The sequence below is a fragment of the Protomyctophum parallelum genome, assembly GCF_964188405.1.
Source record: "Protomyctophum parallelum genome assembly, chromosome: 19".
NCBI classification, from domain to species: domain Eukaryota; kingdom Metazoa; phylum Chordata; class Actinopteri; order Myctophiformes; family Myctophidae; genus Protomyctophum; species Protomyctophum parallelum.
In genome coordinates this window covers 16,419,786-16,432,813 of record NC_139717.1, presented here as the reverse complement: position 1 = coordinate 16,432,813, position 13,028 = coordinate 16,419,786, and the positions used below count along the sequence as shown (strand labels likewise).

General features: G+C 48.5%; 1 protein-coding gene across 1 annotated transcript in view; it reads left to right on the top strand.

Annotated features, from left to right (window-relative positions):
- The window catches only part of utrn (utrophin), a 285,060-nt gene that overhangs the window by 241,497 nt on the left and 30,535 nt on the right, over window positions 1-13,028 (top strand). The window contains 4 exon segments of the mRNA XM_083790820.1: window positions 7,078-7,116; window positions 9,047-9,056; window positions 9,059-9,117; window positions 10,959-11,024. Coding sequence (XP_083646946.1) covers window positions 7,078-7,116; window positions 9,047-9,056; window positions 9,059-9,117; window positions 10,959-11,024 — 174 coding nt within the window.

Below are 13,028 nucleotides of genomic sequence, written 5' to 3'. Positions count from 1 at the left end.
TGGCCCTGTTTCTTTGTTGTCTGTCTGTCTGTCTGTATGCAACACCCGGGAATCGAGCCTGCGTTGAAATCTTAACCACTAGCCTAAAGGGGCATTGTGGTCCATTATATTTATTGAGTGCATTTGGTGCCTGTTGCCATCTATCAGTTCTTCCTGCTTTCCCCTCTCTTTGTATATGAACAAAGTGACCCCCCAGAGAGCGGCGTAGGTGCATGTATGTATGAGTCTATGTCTCCTATTCCCTCAAAGGGCTGCCACGCCGCAGATGGATTGCGCTCGGCTAGTCTTCCCCTCGCGTTCCGCGGCTCTCCTCCTCTTCCCTCCCACCTCGGTGGGTCCTCTCTCCTCCTCTCCCCTCCCACCTCGGTGGGTCCTCTCTCCTCCTCTTCCCTCCCACCTCGGTGGGTCCTCTCTCCTCTTCCCTCCCACCTCGGTGGGTCCTCTCTCCTCCTCCTCTCCCCTCCCACCTCGGTGGGTCCTCTCTCCTCCTCTTCCCTCCCACCTCGGTGGGTCCTCTCTCCTCCCCCCCCTCCCACCTCGGTGGGTCCTCTCTCCTCCTCTTCCCTCCCACCTCGGTGGGTCCTCTCTCCTCCTCTTCCCTCCCACCTCGGTGGGTCCTCTCTCCTCCTCTTCCCTCCCACCTCGGTGGGTCCTCTCTCCTCCTCTCCCCTCCCACCTCGGTGGGTCCTCTCTCCTCCTCTTCCCTCCCACCTCGGTGGGTCCTCTCTCCTCCTCTCCCCTCCCACCTCGGTGGGTCCTCTCTCCTCCTCTCCCCTCCCACCTCGGTGGGTCCTCTCTCCTCCTCTCCCCTCCCACCTCGGTGGGTCCTCTCTCCTCCTCTTCCCTCCCACCTCGGTGGGTCCTCTCTCCTCCTCTCCCCTCCCACCTCGGTGGGTCCTCTCTCCTCCTCTTCCCTCCCACCTCGGTGGGTCCTCTCTCCTCCTCTCCCCTCCCACCTCGGTGGGTCCTCTCTCCTCCTCTTCCCTCCCACCTCGGTGGGTCCTCTCTCCTCCTCTTCCCTCCCACCTCGGTGGGTCCTCTCTCCTCCTCTCCCCTCCCACCTCGGTGGGTCCTCTCTCCTCCTCCTCTTCCCTCCCACCTCGGTGGGTCCTCTCTCCTCCTCTTCCCTCCCACCTCGGTGGGTCCTCTCTCCTCCTCTTCCCTCCCACCTCGGTGGGTCCTCTCTCCTCCTCTTCCCTCCCACCTCGGTGGGTCCTCTCTCCTCCTCCTCTTCCCTCCCACCTCGGTGGGTCCTCTCTCCTCCTCTTCCCTCCCACCTCGGTGGGTCCTCTCTCCTCCTCCTCTTCCCTCCCACGTCGGTGGGTCCTCTCTCCTCCTCTTCCCTCCCACCTCGGTGGGTCCTCTCTCCTCCTCTTCCCTCCCACCTCGGTGGGTCCTCTCTCCTTCCCGCCCCTGAAAAATTACTCCAGCAATGCTGTCTGCCTGATAAATGCCTCTTAAAAGGCAGAGAAATTGTGGCGAATCGTGGAAATCCTTAAAGCGTGGCATGAGGAAATGGAGACCTGGAGAAATATAGGACTATTTTACCGTCTTTTTTTATCCCTTTTCTCCACTCGCCTGTCCTCTCTCCCCCTGGCATGTCCTCTCTCTCTCTCTCTCTCTCTCTCTCTCCCCCCCCTCCCCCCACCCATGGGCCTTGCTTGGGCTGTCCACAGGAAGCTGAAGGTCTGTGTATAATCCAGAGAGCTTTATGAACAGAAAGAAGTCGGAGTATGCAGTTCTTTCTTCTTTCTAAATCCGTGAACTCAAACTATAGGTCAGTCTGTGACGATCTGTTGAGCTCCTGGTGCCACTGGATACAGAATCCATTCAATTCTCATATTTATGGCACATCTGTTGCAGAGCTGAGCAGTAAATCTGAAGTCAGACTAACAGTTGGCTTACGTCTGGGTTTCCGAGGCTATAGCTTCAGACAGAGTCTCCTAGGTGGTCTGTTTCCTATTTGAAAAGAGACGGGATTGCTATAGCTTGCAAATATTATTACCGAATTGAAGCTGGTCAACATTATGAATGTTGTGATAACACAATAAACACATACTGTATTTTGTGCCACGATGCCTGTTATCATTGCTCCTTTGACCTGTTTCTAATGGGTGTCCAGTTTAGAGTAATATGATAGGCCAGTGGTTCTCAACCAGTGATCCGTTGACCGGTTCACCGGTGGTCCTTGAGGGGGTTCCAGGTGGTCCCCAGCTAAATGACGAGTTATTGGTAACCAAATGGTTTTTAGAGTTTTTTAAGAGTTTTTTTACGCTCTCAAGAGTTAAATTATTGTTAAACATCTGCATTACTACGAGAAGAAGTCTGCACAATTAGAGAATGTAGAAGAATTGTTATTTTGATCAACATTTGCCTGTCATCTCTCCTATGGTGACACATCAATACAGCATGGAATTGTGGACACAATCTTATCCACCGATAACACAATATTCTTTAGTTTTGGGTCTGAAAGGCTCAACAAAATGGTGGTCCGTGGCTCAATTGCTGAATAAATAATCTTGATATGAAAAGGATTGAAAACCAACGTACAGGACTGGAGATACTACGTTCAACATTTTTCACCAGCATAAGAAAAAGGTTCATAGGTAGTCAGAACGGCAATACTATGATCCGTGCATAAGAATATTCCTACTGTGTTTTGTTGGAAATTAGTAATTGGTGCTTATTTTTCTATGGTAAATTCATAATTTGAAATGACTTCATGTTGAACGTATCCTGCTTTAGTCTTTAGTCACACTAGCTTTGACAGAGAAGACAAGTTGTCATTTGCAATGTGAAAATGGGGAAAAATAGAGCGCCCACTGTATAATTATTTCACTCACCCACTCACTCACTGTGAGTGATAATCGTTCTGCCACCTCTTGTTTTAAGTGCATGTCATCGTAGGATTTCAGAGTTGCCATTTTGAAATACTTAGTGGTGGGAAAGAGTAGAGTCAAGCGTATTTGTTTCGAAAACATCTCTAGAGATATAAAATCACACCCGTGTGAAGTGAGTGGTCGGCCCGGTTCCGGTGAGCCGCCCTGTGTCCGAAACGGTCGAGAAATGACAGAGTTACCATGTGGGGGTCCCCAGGGGTCCCTGTACTGTACTGTACTGTACTGTACTGTACTGTACTGTACTGTACTGTACTGTACTGTACTGTACTGTACTGTACTGTACTGTACTGTACTGTACTGTACTGTACTGTACTGTACTGTACTGTACTGTACTGTACTGTACTGTACTGTACTGTACTGTACTGTACTGTACGTGTGCGTGTGCATGTTAGGCTGCACAACAGTGAAAACCAACCAAATGCTATTTCCGTGCTCGGACACAGCCAGGGCAGGGACACACATACCTGTCTGTAGGAGTGGGTGCACCACTCAAAAAGAGAAATGTGGAAAGAACATATCAGATGGAATGAGGCAGCAGGGTTTCATAAGGTACTGTAAGGCAAGCCAATGCCAGCAGCAATAACGCTATGTACTGTAGACTGTGTTTCTGAAGCCAGTTGGCACAAGTCTCCACTTCCCGCCATCATTTTGAGAAAGACTCCACAAATGGAAATGCCCTTCTCCTTGGATCTGAGAAGCAGCATGTTGTTGTGGTTCTGTCTCTTAGGCAAGATAGATGTGTTGCCATTTGTTTAATGTTGTTGGCTAGGCATTAAATCTATGGCCAGGACATTGTTCTCTGTTCTACCAAGTGCTACCAAAGTGACCCGTAAATGTCTAATATGTCCGGTTGTTTTGTTTTTTTTTGCTAACCGAGTCGGCCTGCGTTGGCTTCTTTGGTTGGCTTCTTTGGGTTATCCCATTTAAATGGATGGACGCAAAATAAACGATGAAATATTGTTTAATTTGTTTTGATAGATAAATGGCTCTGCCGAGTGTAAACGGATCAAACAGGAGCAGTCCTCGTGTCATCTAAGGCTAAATCACTGTGGCCGTCGGGGGGGGGGGGGGCTTTTATGGGATTAATCAGCTAGAGTGATGATCTATTGAAAGGACCGCATCTTGAAACTCTCCAGCCGTATATGGTCTGATTGTATCGTGGGCTGCTTTTTGGGCCTTGGCAAATGTGAACGTATACCGTAGCTCTGCTCGGTGTGTTGCTGTCCATCACTGGCTCCAGGAAGCCTTCATCTGACTGCACTCTCTCCACAACAGTTACACATTTGTCAGACCATAAGCTCCCAAGGTCTCTGCCTTCTGACTCTCTCCTCACTCTCTCTACTTGATGTCCATGCGTTCTTTTATGTTTCTCTTGACATTTCTTGCAGCCCTTTCTGCCGCAGCGCAGCCTCATAACTTTGTTCTCTGACTCTTTGCCTCATGTCTTACTTTCCCCCTATTCCCCCTGACGGTTCCCTTTGATGTTTACACAAGATTGCACCCGTCTGAAATTCAACACACCTGTTTTGGTTTGCCGTGGTGGCAAAAGGGTCTCAGAGAGAGAGAGAGAGAGAACTGAGAGAAAAACAAACACAATGCACGTTCCTTTAACTCTTCCACTGGTCCCATGTGGCCACAGATGGTAGTTGGCTTGTGCCGCCAGGATTTGAGCAAATTACAACTCTTTCACATCTGGTTTCCCGGCTCGCAGACCTCCATTGTAAGAAACATATGGCTTATGTTAGCATTATCTATACTAGATACAGGACAATCTACAGGACATCTCGTTAGTTGGCAGCGGGCCGGTGTAGAGGGAAACTACGAGATAGTTGGCAGTGAAATAATTAAAAACAATACACAACACACTACTACGTGGGATGTCCCCCCCCTGCTCCGCACTGCACCCACTGTTGTTTTTGACAGATTTTTTTGTTTTAGTCATAGTCTTTGGAATGAAACTTAATTTAGTTTCAGTCATCTGTGTAGGAGAAGGAGGGAGACCAGCACACTGCCACTTGCTGGTTCCAGAGCGTTTTATTTAATGTCAATAATGCAACGTTTTAGTCTTTCGACCTTCATCGAAAGACTGAAACGGTGCACTTTGGCATTCAATAAAAAGCTCTTAAGGGTTCAGTGTCTTGCCCAAGGACACTTCGACATGTAGCCAGGAGGAGCCGGGATTTGAACCGCCGACCCATGGATCATTGGACGACCTGCTCTACCTCTTGAGCCACAGTCGCCCCGGACAGCAATGTCCGTGCGTGTTCACCTATGTGTTGGTCAATGAGCACCGGTTTGAGTACCAGTAGGGGCGCTGTTTGCCAGAAACAGAGAGAGAGACAGTGCTGCACTGTTGCCTGCTATTTCGTTTTCCTCAGTGAAAAAAAGGTAGTCGACGGACATGTTTCGTCATAGTTTGAATCCCTCTCTCCGCTGTCCTCCGTTTGTCCTCAGTTCCTCTTCTGTCATCCACTCTCACCATCCGCCTCCGCAAAGGAAAACAACAAGACGTCTGTTCTATTTTTACCATCTGTTAATTCGTTGCACCGAACTCTTTAAAGCTTACATGCAAATTGTAATTTTCTCCACGCCTTTTAACACACACAGTTACTACCAGTAATCAGTGTGGAAACTACAAAGGCACAATGCCTCTGGCATTTCAGTGGGTCATTGATTATGTCGAAATAACTTAACCCATTCTGACCTGAGATCAGATTCTAAAATTCTTCGATTTAAAAGAAATTAGCAGACCTACAAGCTCGTAGCGCGCTATGAGCTTGTAGATCTGCTATTTTTCAATAGCTGAAGCATGACATGATGCTAACACCAAAATGGGTTCCCGTTCAGAATGGGTTAATGAGTGGTAAAGAGATGTATATGTCTTCATGCACATCTCATTAATATGGATAAGGATACTGGAAGTGAGTTGTATCGTGATGGGCTATTTTGGGACATCCCGCAGGGATGCAATGGAAAACAGGCAGCAGGACCTATTTAAAGACTGCAGCTTACTCGGTATATGCTGGAGTTGTTGCCAGTCTAATTCAGCAAAAAATATAAAAGTCTGTGCTGGGAAATGCTTTCCAGTAGCATCCACAATCCATACACGCTTATTCTCAACCTCAATACTTCTTCAGGAATTGAGCGAGGTTTTCCTCCGGAGACACAGACGCTCATCAGCACAGCCTCCAGTGGCATTGTTGTTTTTTATGTGCCCTGCTCTCTGACCGCGTCGAGTCCAGCCATTCCGTTGCTGTTCCATGTCCCCGTGCCTCCCTCCTGTGTGGGATGGGACAGACAAAGATGGCCCATTGTCCATGTCCCCGTGCCTCCCTCCTGTGTGGGATGGGACAGACGCAGATGGCCCATTGTCCATGTCCCCGTGCCTCCCTCCTGTGTGGGATGGGACAGACAAAGATGGCCCATTGTCCATGTCCCCGTGCCTCCCTCCTGTGTGGAATGGGACAGACGCAGATGGCCCATTGTCCATGTCCCCGTGCCTCCCTCCTGTGTGGGATGGGACAGACGCAGATGGCCCATTGTCCATGTCCCCGTGCCTCCCTCCTGTGTGGGATGGGACAGACGCAGATGGCCCATTGTCCATGTCCCCGTGCCTCCCTCCTGTGTGGGATGGGACAGACAAAGATGGCCCATTGTCCATGTCCCCGTGCCTCCCTCCTGTGTGGGATGGGACAGACAAAGATGGCCCATTGTCCATGTCCCCGTGCCTCCCTCCTGTGTGTTTGACCGGTTGGTGTGAAGCCTCTTTGAGTTGACCACGTGACCCTAAAACATTGGTTCTCAAAGTGGGGCCCGGGGACCCCTTTAGGGGTACCTCCAGGGGATGCCTGTAGCTAAAATAGACCAGTAACCAAATGGACCCTTATGGGTGGAGCCAAATGGACCTGTTAGGTTCCATGTGTACACTCTCAGAGTTAAATTAACAGTGATTTTACAATAATAAATCGGGGTCCCAGAATTAGAAATGCCATTAAATCAGGGTCCGTAGCATAATGCATGTGAGGGGGGGTCCTCGGCCTAATGTCGATTTGGGGGGGGGGGGGGGGGGGGGGGTCCTTGACATTAAAACGTTTGAGAACCACGTGACCCTAAAAGATGTGATCTGGTATACCTTTCCTCCCCATCCCTCCTCCCCCAACTTCCGTTTCTCTTACAGTCCCGTCACCCTCATCAGCATGTGTCCGGAGCAGTACGAGTGAGTATCGACGACACCCATCAACCCCCCATCCCCCCCCCACCTCCTCCTCCTTTCCTGCACCAAAACTCACTCTCCTACACCCCCCCCCCCCCCCCCCACTAAGCCGATCGATAGACCGTCATATTCACACGACGGCGACCGTTTGGCCTCCAGGACGTCGTGCTTTGAAGCGCGACGTGGTGTGAATATGGTCGCTGTAGTGTTTTGCATGTTGCCTGCCCCCGCCGTTCCAACAGCACCACGGAAAGTGTCGACCGACCGACACTCACTCACTCACTCACTCGCTCGCCATCCATACCTCACTCACACGGCCTCCTCACAGCAGCACCTCTCCTCCTCCTCCTAACAAACCCCCCCCCAAGCATCCCACTGCGACAGCGTCGTCTGACCTCTCATCCAAACAACAGCTGACCAGAAACCACCATCCAGCCACTACGCTATACGTATAGATCGCTCTCTGTAGGATCATCCAACCTGTACCCTTAGATTGCTTCTTTTTTTCTTTCTTTCTTTAATTGGGCTGCCTGTGGGATTATTGTGCGTGTGTGTGTGTGTGTGTGTGTGTGTGTGAGTGTGGTTGAGTGTGTGTGTGAGTGCGTGGTTGAGTGTGTGTGTGAGTGTGGTTGAGTGTGTGGTTGAGTGCGTGGTTGAGTGTGTGGTTGAGTGTGTGGTTGAGTGCGTGGTTGAGTGCGTGGTTGAGTGCGTGGTTGAGTGCGTGGTTGAGTGCGTGGTTGAGTGTGTGGTTGAGAGTGTGTGTGAGTGCGTGGTTGAGTGTGTGTGTGAGTGTGGTTGAGTGTGTGGTTGAGTGTGTGGTTGAGTGCGTGGTTGAGTGTGTGGTTGAGAGTGTGTGTGAGTGCGTGGTTGAGTGTGTGTGTGAGTGTGGTTGAGTGTGTGGTTGAGTGTGTGGTTGAGAGTGTGTGTGAGTGCGTGGTTGAGTGTGTGGTTGAGTGTGTGGTTGAGAGTGTGTGTGAGTGCGTGGTTGAGTGTGTGTGTGAGTGTGGTTGAGTGTGTGGTTGAGTGCGTGGTTGAGTGCGTGGTTGAGTGCGTGGTTGAGTGTGGTTGAGTGTGTGGTTGAGTGTGTGGTTGAGAGTGTGTGTGAGTGCGTGGTTGAGTGTGTGGTTGAGTGTGTGGTTGAGTGTGTGGTTGAGTGTGTGGTTGAGTGTGTGTGTGGTTGAGTGTGTGGTTGAGTGTGTGGTGAGTGTGTGTGTGGTTGAGTGTGTGGTTGAGTGTGTGGTTGAGTGTGTGTGGTTGAGTGTGTGGTTGAGTGTGTGGTTGAGTGTGTGTGTGGTTGAGTGTGTGGTTGAGTGTGTGTGTGGTTGAGTGTGTGGTTGAGTGCGTGGTTGAGTGCGTGTTTGAGTGTGTGGTTGAGTGCGTGGTTGAGTGCGTGGTTGAGTGCGTGGTTGAGTGTGGTTGAGTGTGTGGTTGAGTGTGTGGTTGAGTGCGTGGTTGAGTGTGTGGTTGAGAGTGTGTGTGAGTGCGTGGTTGAGTGTGTGGTTGAGTGCGTGGTTGAGTGCGTGGTTGAGTGCGTGGTTGAGTGTGGTTGAGTGTGGTTGAGTGTGTGGTTGAGTGTGTGGTTGAGTGTGTGGTTGAGAGTGTGTGTGAGTGCGTGGTTGAGTGTGTGGTTGAGTGTGTGGTTGAGTGTGTGGTTGAGTGTGGTTGAGTGTGTGTGTGGTTGAGTGTGTGGTTGAGTGTGTGGTTGAGTGTGTGTGTGGTTGAGTGTGTGGTTGAGTGTGTGGTTGAGTGTGTGCTGTGGTTGAGTGTGTGGTTGAGTGTGTGGTTGAGTGTGTGGTTGAGTGTGTGTGTGGTTGAGTGTGTGGTTGAGTGCGTGGTTGAGTGCGTGTTGGGTCACGAGCGCATGTCCACTCTCTCTCTCTCTCTCTCTCTCTCTCTCTCTCTCATCCATCTCCATTGCTCCGTTCATTTCCAGGCTGCCCGCCCCCAGTCACCCCAGCTCTCTCACGACGACACCCATTCCAGGATAGAGCAGTATGCCAGCAGGTACGGTCACCATCCATCATATACCGAACGCCTCCGTCTCCGTCCCTCCTTTGATGGCACGAGTATAACCGCTGTATACATGAGAACACATGGGGCCTCGTCGTGGACGCGTTCAAAATGGGAGCGGCCGAGTTTCATTATGAAGATATTATCCCATTTTGACCTGAGATCAGATTCTAAAAATGTCTTCTACATCCTGACAGTTTTCTGAAAAAGCTATGTTTCTATGTCAGCTCGTATGAGCTGACATAGAAACACATCTGCTATTTTTCAATAGCTAAAGCATGACATGATGCTAACACCAAAAGGGGTTCCCACCCAGAATGGGTTATTGACCCGAATGAAGGAAAACAAAGACACCTGCTATTTGAAAAATGATTTGTGGATCGTTTTGTCCTGAACAAAACCGTATGCTGGCGAAATACTAATGCTTTTGAGCAGAGAATTCTTGTATTACGTTGTGTTGTTATGCAGACACTTTTCCCCCTTAACATTTATATTTCTTGTTTTTTTGTGTATTATACTGAATGATGTAGTGCTAGCAAGTCTTATAGCTTATAGAGACCTCATAGCAGCCCCACTACTGTATATTACCCGGACGCAGAGAGCTTTCATCATTAATGCATTCCTGACAGGGTGCTGGCCTCTCTGGCCTCTAGCCTCGCTTCAGTCACACACCATTAACCTCCAGTTAGCTCTTTCTTACCCTAATCCTTTATCTTTAACCGCTCTGGAGAGACTCTTAACATATAGTCTCACACACGCTTGTACACACGCATGCACACACGCACACACGCGCGCACACACACACACACACACACACACACACACGCACACATGTACTGTACACTCCATGTGGCCTTTTATTTAAATCTACATTGAGGGACCTGATTGCTGCTGCTGCCACCAAATGACAACAGAACCAAAGCAATTGTTAAAAACAATTGCAGTTAAATGCGGCATCATTAAAAATCAAGTTCTCAATGGCAGCCGTTTAAAGCGGACATTTCGTCCATTTCACAAACACTGTTTTCATGTCACTTCATATCCCACCGTGGTCTAATTTGAGCCGCGGGGGGCGACATGCGTGTCGTGTTCCTTTTTGGTTTAATCTGCCGGGCGAAGCCTCCATTACGGAGCCCTAGTAAATACACGCTTTGATCTGGAGAGCCAATCTAATTATCACGGCTGCTTTGTCTGGATCAACGGCCAGTAATCTACTGTGTTCTCCCACCGGCCTACACACACACACACACACACACACACACACTGGCTCACATCTAGTGCACGAGTTCCTGTTGTGCAAAATATACTGCAAACACAATAATGATCACATGGTTGTTGTTAGCAGTCGTTAACAGACACACACACACGCACGCACATAATTGCCTATCTTCAGGGTGGTGCCTGGTCATTTGGTAGTAACCAGCTTCTGTGAATGCCCGAGTAGATTGGCCCCCATAATCCACCATAATGACGTCCTTTTAGTCGTGTTCCAATCCCCGGGTCAATGAATTGAACATCATCAAAAAACCCTATCATCTCTCAAATGACAGCCTGTCGTTTCTCTTGATTGGTTGACAACACAGAATTAATGTGTGTGTGTGTGTGTGTGTGTGTGTGTGTGTGTGTGTGTGTGTGTGTGTGTGTGTGTGTGTGTGTGTGTGTGTGTGTGTGTGTGTGTGTGTGTGTGTGTGTGTGTGTGTGTGTGTGTGTGTGTGTGTGTGTGTGTGTGTGTGTGTGTGTGTGTGTGTGTGTGTGTGTGTGTGTGTGTCAGCTTAATTTGTCATTGATCAGTGGACATTCTGCGGTCGTCTAATGAGTGACATCATGTTTCCCAGGTTGGCCCAGATGGAGCGCTCCAACGGTTCTCTGCCCACCGACAGCAGCTCAGCCACAGGAAGCATGTAAGTCACCGCATGGAATAGAAATACCCATATCCACAAACAAATGGCATTTCATTTATACTAACTGACATATACATCCATGGAAAGACGGAGAAATACTAAATGGCAACTTTTACCCGTACATTTTACTGTACAGGGTGAGACTGTTGCCGTCTTACTAGAAGCTCGTCCTGTCTGCGGCGGGTACCACGTCTAAAGCCCAAACCACACCAAAGGGTCTGGGTGGGACTAAATGTTTTTGAGTGGTGCAACCACTCCAAGGAACAGCAATGTCCGTGTTCACCTATGTGTTGGTTCACCTATGTGATGTTAACGAGCACCAGTATGAGGAGTACCAGTAGGGGCGCTGTTGTGCCAGAAACAGAGAGAGAGAGACAGTGCTGCACTGTTGCCTGCTAATGAGAGAGAGAGAGAGAGAGGGGAGTTGCACCACTCAGTTCACACGGGTGTGATAGATGCAACAATGCAACTCATTGAGTTGCAAGGAGTTGCATTGGTGTGGTTTACCTTAAAAACCATGTTGTCCCGACCCGACCCTTTGGTGTGGTTTGAGCTTAACGCCACAAATGTGTGTCGCAGTGCAATCCGAGTGAGACACACTCAATAATGATAGGATTCCGTGGATAATAGTTTGCGAAGCTGGAGAGATATGATTAACTCAACTGTATTACGTTTCAAGATCTCTCTAAGCTTGGGGAGTTTCTCCGTGAAAGCCAAGACTTTCGAGGATAAATACACATGATCTGTATAATAGCTACTTTGGCTATCCTCTCGCATCAGTTCTTAATCTGTTTTGTATTCCGGGTTCGGTAATGCATTTCAATAAAGACGTGATGTCACGCATGGTGTCGCACCCTGGATTAAATGGTGATCTCATGCTAGATGTCGTATTCACACAGATTTAGAGACGCTTGTGTTTTTTTATGCTGCGTTTATGACGCAAAATAAAAGTTGAGAGCCATGGGGAACAGATGAACAGTGGCGGAGCTATGGATACAGCTGAAGAGATGGAGAGAGAGAGAGAGAGATATCATTCAAGTTAGAGCGACAGAAGAGGGAGACGGAGGGTACAGGCAGGACAATTTGACATGGTTGAATCAAGAGCGAAGCATGGGACGGAAATGGATTAAAGTGCCAACAATGAAAAGAAAGAGCCTTTCGGCCTCAGTGCTGATAACGACCAGGGCTGAAAGTGATGAGCATAGGGCAAACATTAAAAGGACGAAAATGTCAAGGGTGAGGAGAAGAGCTGATGAAAAGCAAGGAAGTGCTGAACTTCCTTATTTATTTTTCCCTCTCTTTGTATGGGTGCACGACGTGCCTGCGTTTCTGTGACAAGCTGTTAACAGTTGGAAAAGTCATGCTTGTTCCCTTCCCAAACTGAGATCCTAATCACAGGAATGAGTTCTCTACTATCAAACACCCTCAGAGATCACACACACACACACACACACACACACACACACACACACACACACACACACACACACACACACACATTCGCACACATGCTACCCTGCCCTACAAAAGTCAGAGTGCAGTAACTACATTTTTGGTCGAAATTGAGTTATAACAAAAACGTAACTCCTTTTGGTGTCTGTTTTGTCTTGTGACAAAGTTTCAGAGTTTCATTTTGTTTTGTTTTTAGAGAAAAGGCCTTGTACAAATTGCAGTAACTACAAAACCATAATAATATAACCATCATAATGTGCGACAGTATGACTGAGAAAGAGAGAAGAATACAATGTTCCAAAATAGCTTTCAATGTCATATTTCCACTATCATATTAACTGAATTAAAAAAAAGTCCCAGTCCAGGAAGTAGAATGCACAAGAAGAGAGTGATTTAATCCCACATGAAAAGAAAGAAACAGTGAACGTTAAGCCAACAGTTTTTTTAAATACAGCGACAGTATTCGATTGAAGACTTCTACATGCTAACTGGCAAAGAAAACTGCTTCGATTATACACTAAGTCAGAATTTGGGATTACCCACTTATTTACT